A 21199-nucleotide genomic window follows, 5' to 3' on the forward strand; every position below is an offset into this window, starting at 1 on the left:
CCGGCTTTGCCACGCTTAGTTGTACCCTCTTTTCCACCCTGCACACACTCATCACATTTGTTTGTACCCCCTTACAACCCTGCGCACACCCAGCTCTGCCCCCCCCTGAGTTGTACCCCTTACTGCCCTGCTGTGCCACCCATCGTTCACTGCCAGTCCCTGAGCATTCCTGAAATCGTCCCTTCTCTCTGATGTCTGAAGCCCTAATCCCTCCACTCCCAGTGGACACTAGGCCCTGCTGCCTACAGTCCAGTCCTATCCCCTTACCTCCTTGTGCACACCAAACGTTTACCGATATGTGCACACCCGGATTTGCAATCAATGCACACCTGGCTCTGCCACCCTTAGTTCTACCCTCTTACCGCCCTGTGCAAACCCGGATCCGCAGTCTATAGTTTAAGCCCCTCGCCCGCTTGTGCATTCCCGGCTCCACATTCTTCCGTGACTCCTCCACTGCTTGTGCTCTCTCGGCTCCGCAGTCTGTAGCCTTTGATTCCCTCCCTGTGCACTTTCGGCTCCGCACACTGTAGCCTTAACCTCTCCCCTGCCTGTGCACACCTGGCTCTTCACTCTGTAGCCGTACACTGTATGTCTGTGCATACCCGGCTCTGAAGCCTGTAACCCTGAACCCCTTTATCCACTATCCATAATCGGCTCTGTGGTCTGCAGTCCTAAACTCTTAACCCACCCCCCACCACACACACACACGCGCGCACACACACACACACACACACACACACACACACACACACACACACACACACGCTAGGCTTTGCGCCCATAGTTTGAACCACTTACTCCCTTCACCACTCGTCTTTGCTGTTCCAGCCTCTTACCTTTCTTCGCACCCAGGGCTCTGCAGCTGCGTCCAATCATAGCCCGTTTCCTCCCTCTGGACACCTGGCTCCTAGCCCACCCCCCTTAACAGTACACTACTGTTAGAAAAACACTCCCACACTGGAAGGGTGGTGGTGTTCTCCCAGACATACACTGTGGTAGCTTGGCTCGAGTGGTCAGGAATCAGGCTCCGTGCTAAGCATACGACATACCCATACAATAACCATGCGTGCATCCGTTCCAAAAACGACTCTACACCGTAAAAATTATGAAAATAGCTTTCTTTATCTACTTTTTCTCTTAGTTGCTGATTAGATAAATAAATAACAATCACAATATACAAACTTTTTAAATAGTGCAGGTCAAATAAATTCTGGCTTAATGATTCAATAAATAGGGGTGATCATAAATAATGAAGGCATAAATATAAGTGCAATACATACAGGCAATTAAATATTCTGAGGCAATAAATACTGTAAACCAATAAATATTGTGCATCAATAAATACTGTGGACCAATAAATACAGTGAAGCAATAAATAGGTTAAATACAATAAATACAGTGCCCCTAATAAATAATTAAAAGCTGACAGTGACACTCATAGAATCAGATCACATTTGAATTCCTAAGGGCTGATTTGGCCCAGGCACAGCTTGTGGGGATGTGGAAGGCTTGAGGGTGTCTACTCCCTGGCTTGGACAAGGCTGAGGCCTAAACTGAGGTAGATCAAGGGGGGAATACCAGAGACCTGGCTCTCTCACTCCACACAACCCCTCTAGATTAGTCCCAGCTCACCCCTGGCACAGTCCAGCTGGTTCCAGCACCTCTCTAACCCCTAGAGTAGTCTCTTAGGATTCCACAGGGCCTTTGGCGCCCTCTATTCCACTTACTGCCCTTTTTCTGATGTTCCGACGCCGCTGGAGTCGTGTCGACGCCGTGAGGCGGATCCGATTCGACGTCGGCGGCCTCGGCACAATGTCTGTTCCTGACGACGCCGGTAGGCGGTTCCGGTTCGATGTCGGCGGCCTCGGCTCGATCTCGACCTCCGATTCGATGGCGTCGGGCAGTCTTTACTCGATGTCGACTTCGGGCGGCTCCGGTCCGCTGGCGACCTCAACTTCGATGACGTCGGCCGGCCTTGACTCGATGTCGACTTCCGGCGGCTCCGGAGTGCGATCCTCACTCCCGACCTCCGGTGCCCCTCTCCTTAGGTTTCCGGCGACTCCGGAGTGCGACCTCCACTCCCGACCTCCGGCACGATTCTCTCAGGTTCCGGCGACTCCGGAGTGCGATCCTCACTCCCGACCTCCGGTACACTTCACCTCGGTCTCCGGCGACTCCGGAGGGCGGACTTCACTCCCCCGTTGACACCGATCACTCGACCTTGGTTAACTTCCTCCTCGACCTCTGGTACACCTCACGTCCTCCGTCGGCGCCCTCTCACGATCTCTGGCGGCTCTGGGCACGACGTCTGCTTCTCCAGTCAGCGCCGCTTCTCCACCTCAGGCTCCAGGTCTCCAGGCTACTCGACGTCCGGCTCCAGGGAAACCAGTATCCAGGTCAGGATCTTGCTTTCTTGTCTTCTAAGGCCTGTTCCTGCTGTCCAGGTCCTTAAGATGGTTTTTCTTGCTTCTTCCCACACAGGGCTCCAGGCTGGGCTCAGTCAGACTAGTATCACGGGTGGGTTTATGGACCCCACTCCAGGCACAAGTTTCCACCCCTGCTGCCTCACTCCTTCCTCCTTCAGGTTTCTGCTGCTCACTCTTCACCAGTCAGGTGCCAACTGCCAGCTCCAACTGCCAACTCTCTGTCTTAGCTTCCCAACATTCTAAACCGCCTCCAACGGTCACAGGGTTCTGGAATGTTCTGGAAGGTGCTAGTAGGTTCCAGTGGATGCTGGTGATGTCACAGGTGGCCACCATTTTGTGCTCCAGGCCCTCAGACAGAAGTTTCAGGGGTAGCTAAAATGGCTCCCTGAATCTGCAGCAACACGAAAAAGTCTGGTGGTTCCCAAAAAGGAAAAATTCAAACAGGGTTTGAGGCAAAAGTGGGACAAAATAAATAATGATGAGGAGGGACCACCCAAAGGGCTGACTTACTCCCTTCACCACTCGTCTTTGCTGTTCCAGCCTCTTACCTTTCTTCGCACCCAGGGCTCTGCAGCTGCGTCCAATCATAGCCCGTTTCCTCCCTCTGGACACCTGGCTCCTAGCCCACCCCCCTTAACAGTACACTACCTTCTCTACTCTACCCGTCCCAACCGTGTTCTCTCGTCGGTGCCAGTACTTGGGGTTGTTGCTCTGCCGCCAGTCCTCCTGGAAGGAGCTTCTGCGGGCTATAGTGCCGTCTTTCCCACTGACCCCAGATGTTACAAACACATCTCGGAGTAATGCAGCTTGGCTTCACACTGGAGCCCCCTCCTTTCTGCTTTCTAGAGTTAGTTATTGGCATTTGTTTAGCGCTTACTGCCATAGTTATGGCATCACATCGCATGAAGTGGTTTGTGTAGGTAGCAGATGGCTCCACTAAGGCTATCCTTGCTGGGGCATCACCACCTCTCACCCGCTATGCCTCCATCAATCCCAGCGTGTTTCTCGCCCACCTCCATCCTCTAATGTTCTGCTCATAGAAGTAGGGAGTACCTCACCCATATCCAGCTGTGCGCATCACCCCCACCGCCCACTCTAGCTGTGTTCCCCACAGGAGTACCTCGAACCATCCCCAGCTGCGCTTCGCCCCTGCACTCTGACCCCAGCTGTCATTCTTGATGTTACCTCTCCCGAGATGTGCTTGTCACGAGAGCACATTAATAGTGCACTCCTCGATGTACCTCTCACAAGAGAGCGCTGGACGGCCCTTGTGCGCGTTACTAGTGCACTCCCCATGTACCTCTCACAAGAGAGTGCTGGACGCCTCTTGTGCGCATTACTAATGCACTCCCCATGTACCTCCCACAAGAGAGCACTGGATGCCCCGTGTGCGCATTACTAGTGCACTCGCCATGTACCTCTCACAATAGAGCGCTGGATGTCCCTTGTGCGCATTATTACTGCATTCCCCATGTCCCTATCACAAGAGAGCTCTCCACTGCTTGTTTTTTTATTTTGAATAGTTGATCCTCACATATTAGAACGCTCGCTCCCTCAGCTTTTTTTTTTTTTTTTCTTTTTTTTTTTATAAAACCTTTATTTTAGATCAGTGACACAGCTATTCAGCCGACAACCCGGAGGTACGGCAGCTTTAGAGATTCAACACATGCTTGCGTCCACATATCACTGACAGGAGAGCCAAAGGTTCTATTTTGCATAAACATAAATACAACCCTAAACACAAGCAAGGCGAAAGGTACTGTAAACACCAAGAGAGGTTCCCATCAGGGGGGACGAGCCCCATCACGTCCAACAGGCACAGGTCCATAGTAAGGGAAAGGAGGGAAAGGCAGAGACTCTAGAAACAATCACATATCAGCGGGAAAGTCAAAGCCGGAAAAAGACTAAGGGGAAAGTTGCTCCTCAGGCGGATCCGGGTCGGGGGGCAGGCATATGTCCCCTCTGTACTGGTTCCATGGCCCCCACACAGCGTGCCATTTCCGAGGGCGCCCTTGAGCACAATACACTGTCTTCTCCCTAAACATGCTCCAGTCCATGTTTTCCATCCACGCTGTCAATGTGGGCGGCCTATTGGAGCCCCACAGCCGAGCGATATCGCGCTTGGCTACCATGTTCCCCAGGGTCACCCACTGAGTCTGTGCCGCGTTGTGGTCAGTAGGACTCCAGACATTCAGGAGACAACATCGCGCCTCAGGCTGCATAACAATTCCTGTCACCTCCCCCATCGCCTCGTGGACTTGCCTCCAGAACTCCATAATCGCACCGCATTCCCAAATAATATGGAGGAAGGTACCCACCATACCACAGCCTCTCTTACATAAGCCCTCCTCAGAGAAACCCATGTGGACCAACCTGGGCCCCGTCACATAGACCCTATGGAGTATTTTAAGCTGCACCAGCCGCAGGCGCGCGGGGATAGCGACCTCTTTGGGAGAAGAAACTGCGTACTGCCAATCCTCATCATCCAGTTCAAGGCCGTCCCTGGTCCATTGAGCGCGCAACCCTAGGAGAAGATCCGCCCGAACATTGATAAGCTTCTTATAAATGAGTGAGATCGTGCTCTCTGGCATGTGACCATCCAGGATCCGATCCTCCAACGGAGAGGACTCGGGCACCTTCTCCCCCTCCACAAGGACTGACCGCAAGGCGTGGCGCACTTGAGCATAACGGAAGAACTCCGTGCTCCCCAGCTCGTATTCCTTCTGCAGCTCCTCGAACGACTTTATCTTACCCTTAACCAAAAGGTCTCCAACCCTGGATATGCCGATCAAATCCCATTTCTCGAACCCTTTTGTGCGCCAAAGCTTCCCCAGAATCTCTGAGTCAAACAGAGGGGTGGCAAGGGTAAGCTTACCCCTCCAGCCCAGCGAGTCCGTCGCCACCTTCCACACATGGACGGCCACTCTGGTGGGCCCCGTGGGGGTGAGGTCCGACGATTTCGAATACAACGCTCTGTGGTAGTTACCCCCACGGAGCAACCAGCGGTCCATGGCGAAGCCAGGGCTCAGCGCCGGACCATAGACACCATGGTTAATCGCGCTCAACTGGGTGGCCCAGTAATAACGTCGAATGTCTGGAAGCGCGATACCACCGTCGTACCACGGAAGCGTCAACTTAGCGACTGCGATACGCGGACGCCCGTCCCATAAGAGCGCGCGCTGGTGACTGCTCCCTCAGCTTTTACCTGTATTTTATTGCCTAACCCCCCCCCCCCCCCTCCCCCATCTCTGTTGCTATGTGTCACCAGCGCTACACTGTTGAGGACATGGCAGTGACCACGTGCACTCATGGAAGGTTCACAGGATGCTGACTGTTTAACTCTTCATAAAGCCGCGCAAAGGTTACAATCAGTAACTAGAAGAGCAGTGCCCAGTCTCTACCGGGGAGCAGCCCCCTTTTTGGAAGTCATGCGTGGGAGTGAACTGCAAGGTAAACAAATACTACCATTTTAAAAAAACTGTTCAAGTGCTCTTTGCTTGTTTTCAGTTATTTTTAGTGTTCGGGGTTGGATGCACTTTTTTTCCCTGGGTTAGTGATCCAACTTCAGAGCAAGCCAGGCCTGTCTCACACTGCCCTGTGGAACGTCGCAAATCTTTATGGCAGCCCCATATCAATGCGGAATGCTTAACTTAGCCACAAATTCATGAATTAGCGAATTGTCTCCCCGTCCACCTCCATTTAATGCCCTTGCAAAACAAGCATTTGCAATGCTATAGGTCTCGCAGTTATCTGAGTTTAAGCTATTGGCATTGTAAATGACAATGCATTTTATTTATGTTCTTAAAACGAAAACAAAAATAAGTCATTTGTTATTTGCAATGTCAATAGCTCAAACTCGCATAAATGCGAGACCTATTGCATTGCAAATGCTTGTTTGCAGCTCTATCAGTGGGACTGACGGTGAGAAGCTCAGCGAGTATGCTTGGGTCATTTTACCTCATCGTCATTCTTGCGGACAGAGCTTCTTTAGTGTTTTGGAAAGCCCTTTTGTTATTAGAGTGCCCAGGTCCACAAGGTATCAGCTTTTAGGAGGCATTGCAAAATATTGGTGAGGGTTGTCCGATTTGAAATGAAACCCGCACAGTACATGACCATACCTCTCAAGTTTGTATGTCATTGATGTTTTTGGGGCAGCTTTCATCTTGATGTCTTTGACTTTCTTCGTGTCAGTAACAAACCTGTCGGCGGCAAAGGAGTATCCAAAGAAGTCAGTGCTTTGCTTCAAAAACTCACATTTGCTCTTATGCAGGGTCAACCTGCCTTTCTTTGTCACTAGTCAAGAGGGCTCTTATGGTGTGGTTGTGTTCTTCTGCAGTGGTTGTTTGCAGGAGGATGTTACTCCCATTGAGCATTGTAGGAAGCCCAGCCAGTACTTCTCTTATACACTACTGGAATACTCCTGCTGTGCTGGTGATCCAGGCGTTGATAGTGTCTGAGCTCAACCCATGTGGAAAGGGTGGGACTATATTGTACTGCCTTAAGTAATTTATGGAATTTCAGATGGTGCTAACCTGATCAGGATCAGTTTTTAGGTCTTGCCTAGCTATTGCGTAGCAATCGCTATGCAAGACTCTAGTAAGGGGCTCCCAAAAGTGGATTGCATGGCGAGCACGCGCACAATCACGTGCATCGTGCCGCCATGCAATCCACTTTTGGGAAGCGCTTCAGCTCACTTGCGCGTGCACCTACTTCAAAGGGTCCGCTCCCCCGCCTGGAATGCGCTCCCCCGCCCCTTGCCGCTTCAAAGCCCGCGTTTAGCGAGATTAAAGTGACACTGTAGTTGGCTTACTCTGCTGTGTGCCCTCCACTACAATTTTGAACCATCGCGTCTCTTTCGTCTTTGCATGTACCACAACCCCATAGGGAGAGGACCTGGGTATGCATTCATATCAGATCAGATGAATACTCACAGTGCTGACAAGACATACTGCCGACAGCGGTGGGCTACCCAGGCGTCTTCGCATGCCATCCCCCACCTTAGCTCAGCCATGCCCTGTAACAGGACACCACTGCCAAAGGCTGCTCCCCTGTGTGATGCCCACTTCACTGTAGCCAGAGCCACTGGCAGTTATAAGTGTGTGCTCTTCCGACAAGGAGCCCCATTCTAATACCATCTCTCTTCCCCTGCTCGCTTCTGGTCTCTCCATGCTCGCAGTTCGCACGCTAGAAAAACCTTTAGCAGACCTGGGTCCTTGGTTCACTCTCACGGGCAGCCCTGAAGAGCACAGTTTATCAACTTGGAAGGGCACGGACCGAACGCCATCCCTTATTAACAGCCGTAGGACGGCTGCTGCGCTGCGCACATACAGTGAATATTACACCAGCCGAAGAATTATCTGCTTTGGAATGTGACTGCGCTTTGCATATCAACTGTGCACCCTTGCACTGCGCACATATATGCACACTATTTGAGTGAAACGCACAAAATCATCAGAAACGCGTCTTAACTACTCGCTCAGACAGTGAGTGTGGGAGGCCACACAGGACGGCGTATGTTCTGCTTTTGGGCCCGCAGACTTGAAAGCGTGCATGAAATTCCGGTGCATACATTAATTTTTCAGTTGGAACATGCATGCATGAAGGATTTCATTTACAGGACTGGTTCTCTAACAAATGCACATTCTTCTCTCACCTCACTTTAAACCGAACCGCATCATACACACACACTCGCGTCAAGACAGCGTGAAATGCAAATGTAGTCCTTTTGACTCACTCAGCTTTTATTCCTCTAACGTAAAAGTTCGGCTGCGCTACATTTATCGTTTACGTCCGGATTCTGAGAGTGTAATGCAATAGGTCTCGCATTTACGCGAGTTTGAGCTATTGACATTGCAAATGACTGCCTTTTATTTAAGTTTTAAAAACAGATAAATGCATTGTCATTTGCAATGTCAATAGCTCAAACTCGCGTAAATGCGAGACCTATTGCATTGCAAATGCTTGTTCTGCATTGTTTATAAAGAGGATGCATGTCTGAGTCCAGTAAGCAAGTGAAATGTAGTCAATGGGTAATTGGTATGTTCCCTTGAGATGCTTTCCACTTGATACAGGAGCTGACACAACTCCTTTTTTCAATTTTCATAAGTTGTGTATTGGTCTAATATTAAAGCAGTTTAGTTTCTCTTGCATTGGATGTCTTGCTCATTTTAAAACTCACAATATCATCTGCAATCAGGTTTATGTGACACTCTTTCTTTATGGCTTTGTCAGGCAACCTCATGTCCACACACATTACCCACTTCTCCTGGCTGTTTGGTTTTCTGGCAATTAATTTTGGTGAGAGCTAGGGGTGCGCCATTCCATCTTTCCGATGATTCGTCGTTTGTGTTGGTTTGAGAGCTGAATTGCTCATTAAGTGCAGCATCAAAGTCATGTCTCGGCCTTTGTCAGAAAGGGTGTGAAACATCTTGCAGACTTCATCACCAACGAAGTTGAGTGGCAGAGGCTGTTTAGCAGAAGATTCAGTTTCTTTTGTAGCAGACAAGTCATTCTCAAACCTTGCAACACAGAATTGCAATTGTGCGGCAGTGGAGGAGGCAGCAATGAACATGTCAAAAAGCGGAATTATGGCAGCAGCGCTGGACAGCATGGTTGTAAACTACAAAGATTGTGTAGGGTCCTGCCAGAGCCTGGATGTGAGGATATGGGAATTCTACCCCTGCAGTTAGTTACCACAAATGGGTGGCAGCAGCGCTGTGCAGAAGCGTAGCAGTGGTACCCATATACAACCACTAGGGACAACTGCGTTTAGAAAGATACTGAAATCACCAGGCATCATATGTTTACTGGTTTGTGCCAACCTGAGCCTCCATTAAAGTCACCTTTGTGTTTGCTGAGATGTGGACTCTGCAGTGGGGAGGCATGCTCTGTGTCTGGAGTGAAGAGAGGCTTGCGTGCCACATATAGATTGGGCCACTGGGGAAGGAAGATGGTGTTGGGCTAACCGCACAGGCAGCATTTTGGCTGCTGTGTGGCTCCGGTGGAGTGGGGCAGCAGCAGGAGGTGAGTTGGAATGTGAGAGAGGCTCACCTCCTTACCTGGTTGTTGTGTGGCCACACAAGGCAGTGGAACACAATAACACGTGCACACATTTCCGGTGGCTTCCAACGCAAACCTACTTTTGAGCCACCCACACGTTTCTTTATCCGCTCTGCTGATGTGTGTTGGGGCGAGCCCACGGCTGATGGAAACTCGGGGGTCCCCTCGCTTAACGTCAGCAGATCAGTGACTCCATGGACACAACAACCCAGAATCTGGTATTTTGAAAGCGCAGTTCCCGTGTTATCTGAACACAAGTCTATGACCAGCCCCAATAGTTACCAAGCAATTTCAACCAGATCTTTGTTTTACCTATGTAGCTGCAGTGCTTGACTAAGTTGCCCATTACTAGGTTCAACCTCTTGCCGTGCCTTTAGCCCCTCAATCATTTGCATCATATTTGCTGCTGAGGGCTGGCTGAGCAGTGCAAATGCAGCCGGTTTTTGCTGTCTGTTCCTGCCACACGTGACACTTGAGGATAAAGGTAGTGCAGGTCCATAGTAGCAAATAGCGAGATGCAGTTAGTAGCTACTCCCCATGTTTGCCATCCATCGAGTTGAGATTCAACTAGTTGTAGTCCATCCTCCCCTCAAAAGCCAACAAACACTTAAAGAAGAACCTTTGACGTATTGAAATCGTGGCAAGAGTTTAAAGAAAATATTCATTTTTTTGGTGTAGTTTAGACCTTGAACTATGAAGCAATGAATCCACTTATAGGTAGAGGGTAAAGAAGTACTGGCAAAGCCTTTCCTATTCACTTTTGAATAGGGAAATTTTATTTTCCAAGCTTCAGAGGGATATAGACAGAACAGCGACCACAATAGTGTCATCTTTCCTTGTACAAATAGAACAGATGTTTCATAACATTGCAAGCCACACTTGACACACGCACACAGAGAACAGGTATAAAGCAGACACCAGCAGTGCAAGCTCACCTCGCTCTAAAGTTGTACAGCTAGTGCAGTAGCAGTGCAAGCTCCCCTCACATATAATACAATTATTATAATGGCAACATCTCATCTGCTTAGGCATTAATTAGGATACATACAGAATATAAATTAATGAAGTTATGCACGTTTGAGTAATTCAGTAGCAGAGTAAAAGCAGTTTCTGGCAGTTTCTGCTGGCAAATTGATTTACATCTGGCTTCCAGAAATAATTGGTAAAATCCAAGGAAAATGGTTTATTTTAATTTTATTTTTTTACAAATTTTACCCAGTAGGACACACATTATAAAAGTTTACGAATATACTAACTGAGAATACACAAATCATGAAAATGGCCATTCTTCCATATTCTTTGTTGGAAATGGAGCGAATTTGATGCTCCACTATGATATTGTTTGAAACTCTTGGTCACTGTATGTTTGTTGCCAGGACACCATGTTGCAGTTATGAGCTTTCCTGTTTTCGCTATTGGATGTTTGTCTAGTGTTAATTTCGGAGTTGACCCAAAGGCATTAGAGAGCTGTACATAAGCACCAGGTTACATACATTGCACAAGGTCACAATTTTGTTTTTAAAGGCACATGGAAATTAACTATGTAGTTTCCCAGGAGCGTGCGATGGTCGAACTGGAAGGCATTTGACTTGCTTTGAGGGTGGGGAAGGTTCTAAGGCCTCCTAGAAGACAGTGAGTTGAAAGGTATGTTCTGATCACTCACGCCCTTAGGAAAGCTGTGTTTCCAGCCTGAAGGAAGAAATGTGAATTTTTATTGGCTGGTGTAAACTGTACACCCAAGTGACAGAGGAGTGTTTCGTATGTTGAAAGATTTTGTTTGTGAGAACAAGTTCAGCTGTATTCTTGCAGAGCCATCCTCTGTCCCCAGTAAGACTTAACAAGCATTAGCAAAGCCAATAGGTCTCGTCTTTGCAAGAGCGAATTGGCTTTGCCAATATGTTTTAGCCATGTTATACACCAGTTTGGAAGCTGGTCAGCATGGCTAAAAGTTGGTGGTGTAAGGGAGAGTGGCATGAAGTGTCGTAGAATGGGGTGTTATGGAGTGGCCTAGAGTTTGTGGTGTCGTGGAGGGGCATAGAGTGGAGTGGCAAACTGTTGTGGAGGGAGTAGAGTGGAAGACATATGGATATTTTTTTATAAGATTTATGTGAGTTGAGAGGTTGCCGAGTTGAGAGGTTGCCGAGTTGAGAGGCGAGTCGTAGCTAGCTCTGTATATGGTATATTACTAATTGGTTATATCGTGCACAGTCAGATTTCCCCAGAAGTGTACAGGGCTCAATGTAAACCCAAAGGGCTCTATTTGTGATAGTGTGCGTGAGCAGCCTTAGGCCTAACACAGAGGAGAGTAAGACATTTGTTATGCACACAGAGACTAATAAATGACCCACGACTCAAAAGGAAATCCACACCTATTTTAGAGAAATGAGCTTATTTCAAGATTTATTTTAAAACCAAGATGTACGCAAAAAGTAAGTACGTTTTGCAGGAAAACATTTTTACACTTTAAAAAGTGGACACTTAATTCCAATTGCCTGGCTGTGCAATGTTAACCTATGGAGGAAGACCAGAATGCAGTTTTTCAGGTAAGTATACAACTTACAGATCCAGTCTTCTGGGTTTCAAGTCAACACCAGGCAAGGTTCAAATTGGTACCGAGAATATTACACCAGCGGTACAGGGGCGGCAGGGTGCAGAGGTCCAATTCGGGGTCAGGCACCCAGTGTTAACCAATGGAGACTGGGGGTGATTGAAGATGAGCTGCTCACAGGTGAGTAAATTGGTATCAGGGGTCGATCATCTTAAGTAAAGGGGGGGGCCACAAGCCAGCACCAAACTTACACCCTCATGGGCGGCTGGGTGCAGAGTGCCAACACATCGTTGGGTGCCCAGTGTAATTCAATTGGGGAGATCGGTTTTGGAAAGAGGCTGCATGTGCTGGCTAGAAGGCTGCATGAAGAAAACTCACAGCTGCCCAGGTAAGTTCTGATTCTAGGGGCGAAGAGACACCGGTGGGCAAGCTCCCCAAGGCCCAGAGGCTTCAGGTGCAGGGGTGTCCATTGGCGTTGAGAACAGCTTATCGGAAGGTCGCAGTCAGGGGTAGTCTTCGGATTCAAGCTGCAGGCACTGAGGTTGAGTCCGGCAAGGGTCAACCCATGGTGGACTCTGGCTCAGAAGCGCTGGGGAACCTTTGCAGGACCGGTGGGCCACTTAGACTCTGGCCGTGGGTCCGGAGGCAAGTTTTGCAGTTAATCAGGGCTGAGTTCCTTTTCTTTAAAATTGGTTTATTCTGGATAGGTCCGCTGTCCACAGGAGATCTTGATCTTTGTCGGAGTCCGGCAGTCCTCCCAAGGCTTTGGAGGTCGCTGGGCTGCAGGACAGGTCGTCTTTTGGCGCTGGATCTTCTGGTAGGACTGTGGCAAAGTCATTTGATGTCTGCAGTCTTCTCTGCTGGTGGAACGCTGTAGTGTCCGGCTCTTCTTCGATCATCTGGATTCTGATTTTAGGGTCTGGGGAGCCACCTAATTACTGGATTTAGGGATGTTACCGGGGAGTAACCGTATCAATAGTTTCTTTACCTGAGGTGTTTACACCCACTGTTCTGACACACTCCTGTGGGTGGGGGAGGCATAGCCCTGATTGGATAAGTCCCACCATCTTCAAAATGGTGGGCACTGAAAAATGTGCTTAGCTTTGACTCCAGCACCTGAGGGCTGGGGTTGGGGACGGGGGACATTTCCTATCCTTTCTTGGTTTTCCCGCCAGTTCTCCCGCCACAAGTGTGGGGGGGTTGAACTGGGGGCTGCCATATGCTGCTAGCAGCAGAGGCTAAAGTCTCATTACAAAGGTGGCAAGCCTGGCCTTTGAAGCTCCCCTCTGGAGCACTGTGCTCATCCTGGGGGAGGAAGGGGTGGCAACTCCGCCCAGGACGTACTTTGTATCTGGCCTCGGAGCTGAGCGGGGCCGTACTGGCCATAGCGGGCACTGGGCAATCCCCCGGTGCGCCGAAAGGGTGGGGGCTGGTTTTGGGCCCCTGGGGGCCGCTTTTGTTACAGGGCCGTTTTTGCAGCATCCGAGCACTTTGCCAGGGCCGGTTATGGTTCCCAGTCCGGCCCTGGAGCTGAGGCTCTCGACCCAGGGGTCCAGAAACATGTCTGTTGGTGGAAGGCTGCCTAAAGCTAGTCAGAGACCACACCAGGCTTGGTAGGTTTCAGGGGGCACTTCTGAGGTGTCATCTGGGTACATGTTTCAATAAATCCCACATTGACATCAGTGTGGGTTTGAGAGGAGTTGTTTGGTACCAAACACTCCTGCGTTTAGTGAAGCAATCATGGTGCTGTGGAACTAGAGTTGTCAAGTTTCCAGCCCATATACCCTATGACTTCACTGGCACTTACAATATTTAAGAATGGACTTGGATAGTGTAGGGGCATATCTACACTTTCAGATATGCCCACACCTGAGATACAGTGCACCCTGCCTTATGGATGGTACGGCTTGCTAGAGGGGTGACTTACCGATACCTTGGGCAATGCTGCTCTGCATGGCACAGAGGCAGTGTGCCATGTTGAGTTTGTCATTTTTGTCTGCACCATGGCATGCATGCTGCAGTGGCAGTTTGCATGACCTAGGTCCTTAGGGGACCCTCTTCAGTATCAATGTCCTGGGTACTCTTTGCTAGGGACTTGCAGGGGAGCTCTGAAGTGCCAATCGTGGTACAGTTTTAGGGAAGGAGCACTGGCACAGGGGACCTGGTTGGCTGGGACCCTGTGTACTTACAATTGAAAACACATCATTTTACCAGGCAAAAAGTGGGAGACTAACCATGTCAAGTGGCACTTTCTCACAAGAGTCATAAAGTGAAGTGTTGTAGAGTGGAGTGACATAGTGTTGTTGATTAGACTGGTGTAGAGAGAAGTAGATTGTTGTGAAGTTGTGTGGAATGGCATGGAGTCGTTTTTGTGTAGTGATGTGCCATAGAGTTTCGGAGTGGCGTGGAGTACTGGAGTGACGTGGATTAGTGTGTCAGAATAGAGTGGAGTGAAGTGGCCTAGAGTGACTTAGAGGGCGTAGAATGGTGTAGGGTGTCATAGAGTGGAATAGAATTTAATGGAGTTGAGCAGCATCGAGTGGAGTGTTGTAGAGTGGCCTAGTGTGAAGTGGCTTAAAGTACAATGGTGCAGAGTAGATTGGCATAGAGTGCAGTGGCTTAGAGTGAACTGGTTTTGAGTAAAGGGGTGTAGAGTGCATTGGTGCAGAGTAGAGTGGTGCAACATAGATCGTAGTGGTGCAGGGTGGAGTAAAGTACAGTGGTGCAGAGTAGAGTGGCATTGAGTGCAGTGGTTTACAGTGCATTGATTTTGAGTAATGTGGTGTAGTGCATTGGCGCCGAGTAGAGTTTTGTGGAGTGGGGCAAGATTGAGTGGAGGGGCACGGGGTGAAGTGGCACAGGGTGGAGCAGCGCAGGGTGGTTTAGTGTGGCGTAGACCAAATAGCTTCAGAGTGAAGTGGTGCAGGGTGAAGTGGAGTGGTGCAGGATAGAGTACAGAGGTGTAAAGTGCAGTGGCATAGAGTATTGCAGAGTTGAGTGCTGTGGAAAGTAGTGGCGTACAGTGGTGCAGAGTAGAATAGATTGTAGAGTGCTGTGACGTATAGCGCAATGGTGTAGAGTGGCGTAGAGTTCGGTGGCCGAGAATGCAATCTTGCGGGTTAAAGTGTTTTAGAGTGCATTGACGTAGACTGAAGTGGCATAGAGTAGAGTTCTGTAGAGAGCAGTGATATACAGTACAGTGGCTTAGAGTGGAGTGATTCAGAGTAAAGTATAGTTCATTGGCATAGAGTAGAGTGGTGCCTAGTAGAGTCCAGTGCCATAGAGTGTTGCAGAGTAGTGTTGTATAGTGCGTAGTTTAGTTGTTTTGAGTGAATTGGCGTGGAGAGGTGCAATAGCCCAGAGTAGAATACAGTGGCATAGAGTAGATTGTTTCACAGTAGAGTAAAGCGGCGTAGAGTGCAGTGGCATAGAGTAGAGTGCAGTGGTGCAGAGTAGAGTGCAGTGGTGCAGAGTAGATCAGAGTGGAGTGATGCAGGATAGAGTGCAGTCGTGTAAAGTTAAGTGATGTCATGTAGAGTAGAGTGCAGAGTAGATTGGCCTAGAGTGCATTGTTATTGAATGAAATGGCATGGAGTGCAGTGGTTAGGGTAGAGTGCATTCGCGTAGAGTGCATTGGTTAGAATAGAGTGCAGTAGAGTAGAGTGATGTAGAGTGACATAGAGTGATTCAGAGTAGATTACAGTGGCACGGTGCAGAGTGGATTGTTTTCAGAGTAGAGTGAAGTGGCGGTGCACAGTGGAAAGTGGAATGGTGTGCAGTTGAGTGGGGTGGTGTAGGGTAGAGTGCAGTGGTGTAGATTAGAGCGGATGACAAGAGTGGAGTGGTACAGAGTAGATTGCAATGGCATAGAATGCATGATTGTTCCATAAATCCTCTCACTCTGAAGTCCAGGAGAAAGAAATATAAACACCAAGCTACATAGAAGGAAGGAGCCTGACATTTGACCTCTGTCTTTGAATGCAGAGCAAATGTGACGGATAAGAACAAGATGTAAAGGCCTGTTTACAGAAAGTGAGCACTGGGAAGGATAATGTAAATAAAGTTTGGGCACTGGAAAGGACGAACTCAAAGCTGAACGGCCTGAAGCAAATGAAGTTAGCAAATAGAAAGTAAGAAACTTTGAGTTACAAACCAAAAAGCCAGTGGTAAGCAGGGGAGTGAATGCATTCCCGGGGAAGCTTTCCGAATGGCCGAAGATGTCTTGAGCAAACCAGACAGGCTTTGATCTAAAAATTTATCTGAACCTGAGCATGAGAGCTAAAGTTTGGGCAGGTGGTGATCATTTTCATTTTCCAAGCTACAGATGCGGGACGAATTTGTAGATGGCATTTTTTTCAATCCTCTTAAGTTTATGAAAGTAGTGGTGAAAATGTTGAGGAGAGAACTGGGAGCAAGGAGGTATAAAAAAAAAGCAAGCAAAGTCACTACAAACAAATTGTGCTGGGGGTAGCTGTTGGTTTGAAAGTCGGTTAAGTAAATATATTCATGTTGCACTAAAGAGAGTACTGTTGCTCCCAGGTCCTACCACAGTGTAGCTGACAATTTACCCACAGTTTATTGAAAACTCTAGATGTTATGCTTTTCTGGTGGGGATGTGTGATATACATTGCATTTAAAGTTTATGGTGGACAGTTCCAAGGAAGAGATGATTGAACGATGTGCAGAGGCCACAGTACTATAATTTAAGGCGGTTAAAGTAACTTGAAGCCTTCAGAGGATGCTTTACTGAGACTAAATAAAACAGGGCACCAAGGGCTGCCAGTTCATATTGACCTTATTTGCACTATTCCTACAGCGTGATTTTTTTTTTTTCAGCCGCAACGAAGAGTTGGAAGAACTTGCCTCTGCAGACCTGAAGTACCTCCTCCTGCCCGCATTGCTTGGTGCCTTGACTCTAAAGCAGGTGAATCCCAGTAAGCGCCTGGAGCATGTGCAGAATGCCCAGGTCTACTTTCTGGACTTCCTAAAGCGCTGCAAGGAGTACAACATTGCCAAGTTTGAGCTGCCAACGATGGAGAGCTCCAGCGAGCCAGCAGCAGAGGAAAGTGAAAGAACCCATGTACTCATTTCCCCACACCCTAATCTGGTAGCCATGGCCACACACAGACAAAGCAAAATAGAAAGGTGGGTATTATTTTTTTCTGCAGTTTATATTTGTTTGTGAGATAGATTAGGGGAAGGTGGAGTGTGTGGCATCGATGACGCAGAGAAATTGAGCTCTGAATAGATATTGCCTGCACCTGGGATCTTCTAATCCATCTCTTAGCTTGTTTCACTGCCTAGTACAACCACACAGACCCTCTGAAGTGCACGATTCTGAAAGTCATCTGTGCACTTAAATTGAGTTTAAATTGCCAAGTGACTTGTTATTGCTGTAAGTAAGTGTTTTGCATTCACTAAAAGTGAATTTACTCTCACAATTGCATTTACTTACACATACCCATGAAACCTCTTTATAGGGCTGTAGAGTGGGAATTCCAGGGCGGAGCTACCATGAAAACTTTTCAAACACCTACAAATCGCTGAGTTTGTTTTATTTTTTTCTTTCTCAAGCATTCACTACGCACATTCCCACTGTGGATATGGTCTTCTATTTTCTCCTCTCAAGGTGGGAGTACACTGGGAATGGGGATGGAACACCCCAGCTTTGACCTGGGTGTAGCACAAGATTATTGTTTCCACAGAAAAATATATTTGTGTGGAGTATAAAAATAACATTTTAGAGTGCTTATGCACTTTTGTTGAGTATTTGCACAGCAGTAAATGACTACACACAATAATACAAAAGACACACACAATTGATGGACGGAATTCAGAACAAATCAAAACATTCACCCCCAGGCAAGAGATCTGGGTTAAATCCATCATTCTTTTGCTCACCATGCCACCCCAGTTTAGACCTGGCCATATGCAATCAGTCTTGACCGTGTGCGTCATGGGAACAGTCTAGCCCGTACTGCCAAGCCAGGTCCTCCCTGTACTGGAACCAAGCATCCTTGGACGGGTTTCAGGGTTTCACCCCTCATCAGCTAGAATAGCTTGAATTCAGTGGCACAGTGAGCCTGGGGCCCATGTCTTGGTGTGGTGAGCAAACGAATGATGGATTAAACCCAGATCCTTGTGACTGGGGGTGAATGTTTGCATTGTCCATCAACTGTTTCTTTTGCATATGTTGTCCTAAGTTGGCAGGGTATGTCCAAACGTGGGTCCCGTGCTCACTACCTCACTGGATTCAAGCTAGCCTGGCTGATGAACGGTTATGCCGCGGTCCCAGGATGGTTGAGGACCTGGTTTGGCAGTTCGGGCCGGACTGTTCCCACAAGGAACAGGGTCAAGACTGATTTGCATATGGCTGGGTCCAAACTGGGGTGGTGTGGTGAGCAAAAGAATGATGGATTAAACCCAGATTCTTGTGACTGTGGGTGAATGTTTGCATTGTCCAGCATTCCGTCCATCAACGGTTTCTTTTGCACATTAATACTGCATGGGATTTAATGGAAAATCGATTTGTCCAAGGAATAGTATGACTATAAATGTACTTGTCCTGTATAAAATTCCATGTGTTCCAGTTGGTGCCTTGCAGTGAACTGACAAACGAAGGCAGTTTATCATTATATCCGAGCTCCGACAGCCTTCATCGCTTACTTGCTGCTGCTGCTCAAAATACTGTTCATTTTATGATTGTTCCCAGAGAGTTTTAAGCATAAATCCAAGAAAATCCTTGTCTATAGGCGAACTCTAATTTTGAATAGGGTTCGTTGGCTGTTAAACTCCAGAATGATAATGCTTTTTCTGCTAAATCTTTGACTATCAGCTTTTAATATTTTTATAAAGATTAGCATTAACTATCAGAGTGACTGTTAAACCAGAACTCTAAGGGTTTTGAGGTTTTAAACTTAATTTAGTGAGCCAAAAATCATGACCTGTTTGCAGTAAAAATATTAGTGTCTTGAATCTCATTTTCACTTCATAGCTTTTTACCATCTCATCTCACTTGGTTCATCCTTTCAACAGTTTTGTCAAATTGCATTTTGTTTATTGTATCATGGGCCAAACCAGACCTGGATGTGTGGCCTAGTCTGGGTAATTTAAAAAAAGCTGAATTTGCAATGAATGCTAAAACGCAATGGAGGATTCTTCCACAGGAAAAGTTGTAGATTGTGTTAACTTGATAAATCCTTTCTATCATTTCTTTGCCTAGGTTCAACCAGAGGAAGGAGGCAGAGAGCAGACTAGCATCCATGAGAGAGATGGCGGAGAGCGGCACAGCCGACGAAGAACAGATTCGAGAGTACTATTTGCTGCATCTCCGGAGGTGGATCAACATCTCCCTGGATGAGCTAGAGAGCCTGAAGCAGGAGGTGGAGATCCTCAAAGGCAGAGAAGGAATGCAGCAGGTATTCCTATTGCATCTTTAGTGCACTACATGGCTGTTTTATGTTGGACATTTCAGTTAAAACTGCTTCTAGTTATACATGTGTCAGTGCTGGTGAGATCTGGTGAACAGACAAATGGGTCCATGGTGGTCCGGGTTCAATTGTGTGAACCTTTAGGTCAGTGGGTGTTGTCACCTTGTGTGGATGTGACTCTCTGGAAGGTTATAACAGAGTATCAACTGAAGATTTTGTAGAATTCAGATGGCCTTTTTGCATTCTTACTGCAGTGAAGTGAGAAGTTTGAAATGTAAGACACTTCCAGTAAAGGAGCAAGGAGTTTAAGATTTTCGCTCTTGCTCTGGAGAAGTCTGCTGCTAAGTCTTTACAATTGAAGTTTACATTTACAATTTCCTGGCATGGAAGTGCTCTTTTTGGGAAGTAATATGAGCAGTTTAGTATTTGAAGCTGATGGCTCACTTGATAAATGTGTACAGGCCATTTCTAAACATTGACTTATATCCTGGTGCCATTAACTTATATCCATGAAACTTTGGCCCATATGTACAAATTTTAGGAATAGCAATTGCCTAATTGCGATTTTCTGGGAATTGCAGTTGGAAAATCGCTATTCCTAATGTTGAGTTTTCTACACACAACAGAGGCCTTGTATTGACCCCTAGCTTTTCTAATATTCATAACCTAGCAGAGGCTCTCCTGCCAGTCAGCTATTCTGATCACTTGTTAATCTCTTTTTACATTCCAAAATCAGGAATAAATATGCCTAAATCTGAAAATAGGTTGACCCGGCAATGGTCCAGACTGTACCAGCAAGCCTGGCAAACGTCCTTGCAGAATTCTATTCCTGAGTTCATTGGAGACATTACATCGTCGTATTCCGCATTTACTAAACGGATCACTGCTACCCTAGACAGGTTGATTCCTCTAAGAGTAAGCAAGAAGCCCCAGCCCTGCTACAAACGCAGTGGTTTTCCACAGAGCTGGTGAAGCAAAAGAAAGCATGTAGGAGATCGGAGAGGGAGTGGAGGGCCCACTATAGGAATACTGACAAACAGGCCGATAGACAGGCTTTAAAAATCAATCAACATGCTATTTGGAGAGCCCAGCTGAATATTTGGCAAGCAGGATTAGCCAGGCAGAGAATTCCTTTTTAAAACCTGCGATCTCGGGGACAAACATCTCGTTGTGAGGCATTGGCCAACCATTTTTTGGGCAAAGTCAGCCTAATTTATAACCCTTTTTTGAATGAAGCTGAATCTAACAATATGATTCCTGAGAACACCACTGTTAACTAACCAAATGCTACGCTCGACAGGTTTCCGTCCATGGAGAAAAAAGACAGTCTTGGGATTTGCAGTGAATAGGGCTCCCCGTTGGACCCTGCTTTAGATATCCTCACGCAGGATGGTGATGCCATCGCTACAGAAGATATTTAGAATTCGCCCTTGGACAGTGGGGTTGTCCTGGACGCATGAAAGCTTGCTGTTCTACCACCATTATTAAAAAAAAAAAAAGATAATTAGACCCGGAAGAGATGGATAACTACAGACCTATCTCACTACTTTCGGGGATTAGCAAAGTCCTGGAGAAAGTGTTGCTTGTTTCCGGTCCAGGGAAGACCTGGATTGGCAGTGTGGGCTGGACTGCTCCCATGAGGAACAGGGTCAAGACTGATTTGCATATGGCTGGGTCTGAACTGGGGAGGTGAAGTGAGCTATAGAACGATGATGGATTCAACCCAGATCTGTGAC

General features: G+C 47.6%; 1 protein-coding gene across 1 annotated transcript in view; it reads left to right on the forward strand.

The window, feature by feature from the left end:
- The window catches only part of IGBP1 (immunoglobulin binding protein 1), a 111301-nt gene that overhangs the window by 19329 nt on the left and 70773 nt on the right, over window positions 1-21199 (forward strand). The window contains exons 2-3 of the mRNA XM_085608347.1: window positions 16870-17178; window positions 19256-19451. Of these exons, the coding sequence (XP_085464473.1) occupies window positions 16870-17178; window positions 19256-19451 (505 nt within the window). The remainder of the gene's footprint in view (window positions 1-16869; window positions 17179-19255; window positions 19452-21199) is intronic.

This window comes from Triturus cristatus, chromosome 5_2, assembly GCF_964204655.1.
Source record: "Triturus cristatus chromosome 5_2, aTriCri1.1, whole genome shotgun sequence".
Lineage (NCBI taxonomy): Eukaryota > Metazoa > Chordata > Amphibia > Caudata > Salamandridae > Triturus > Triturus cristatus.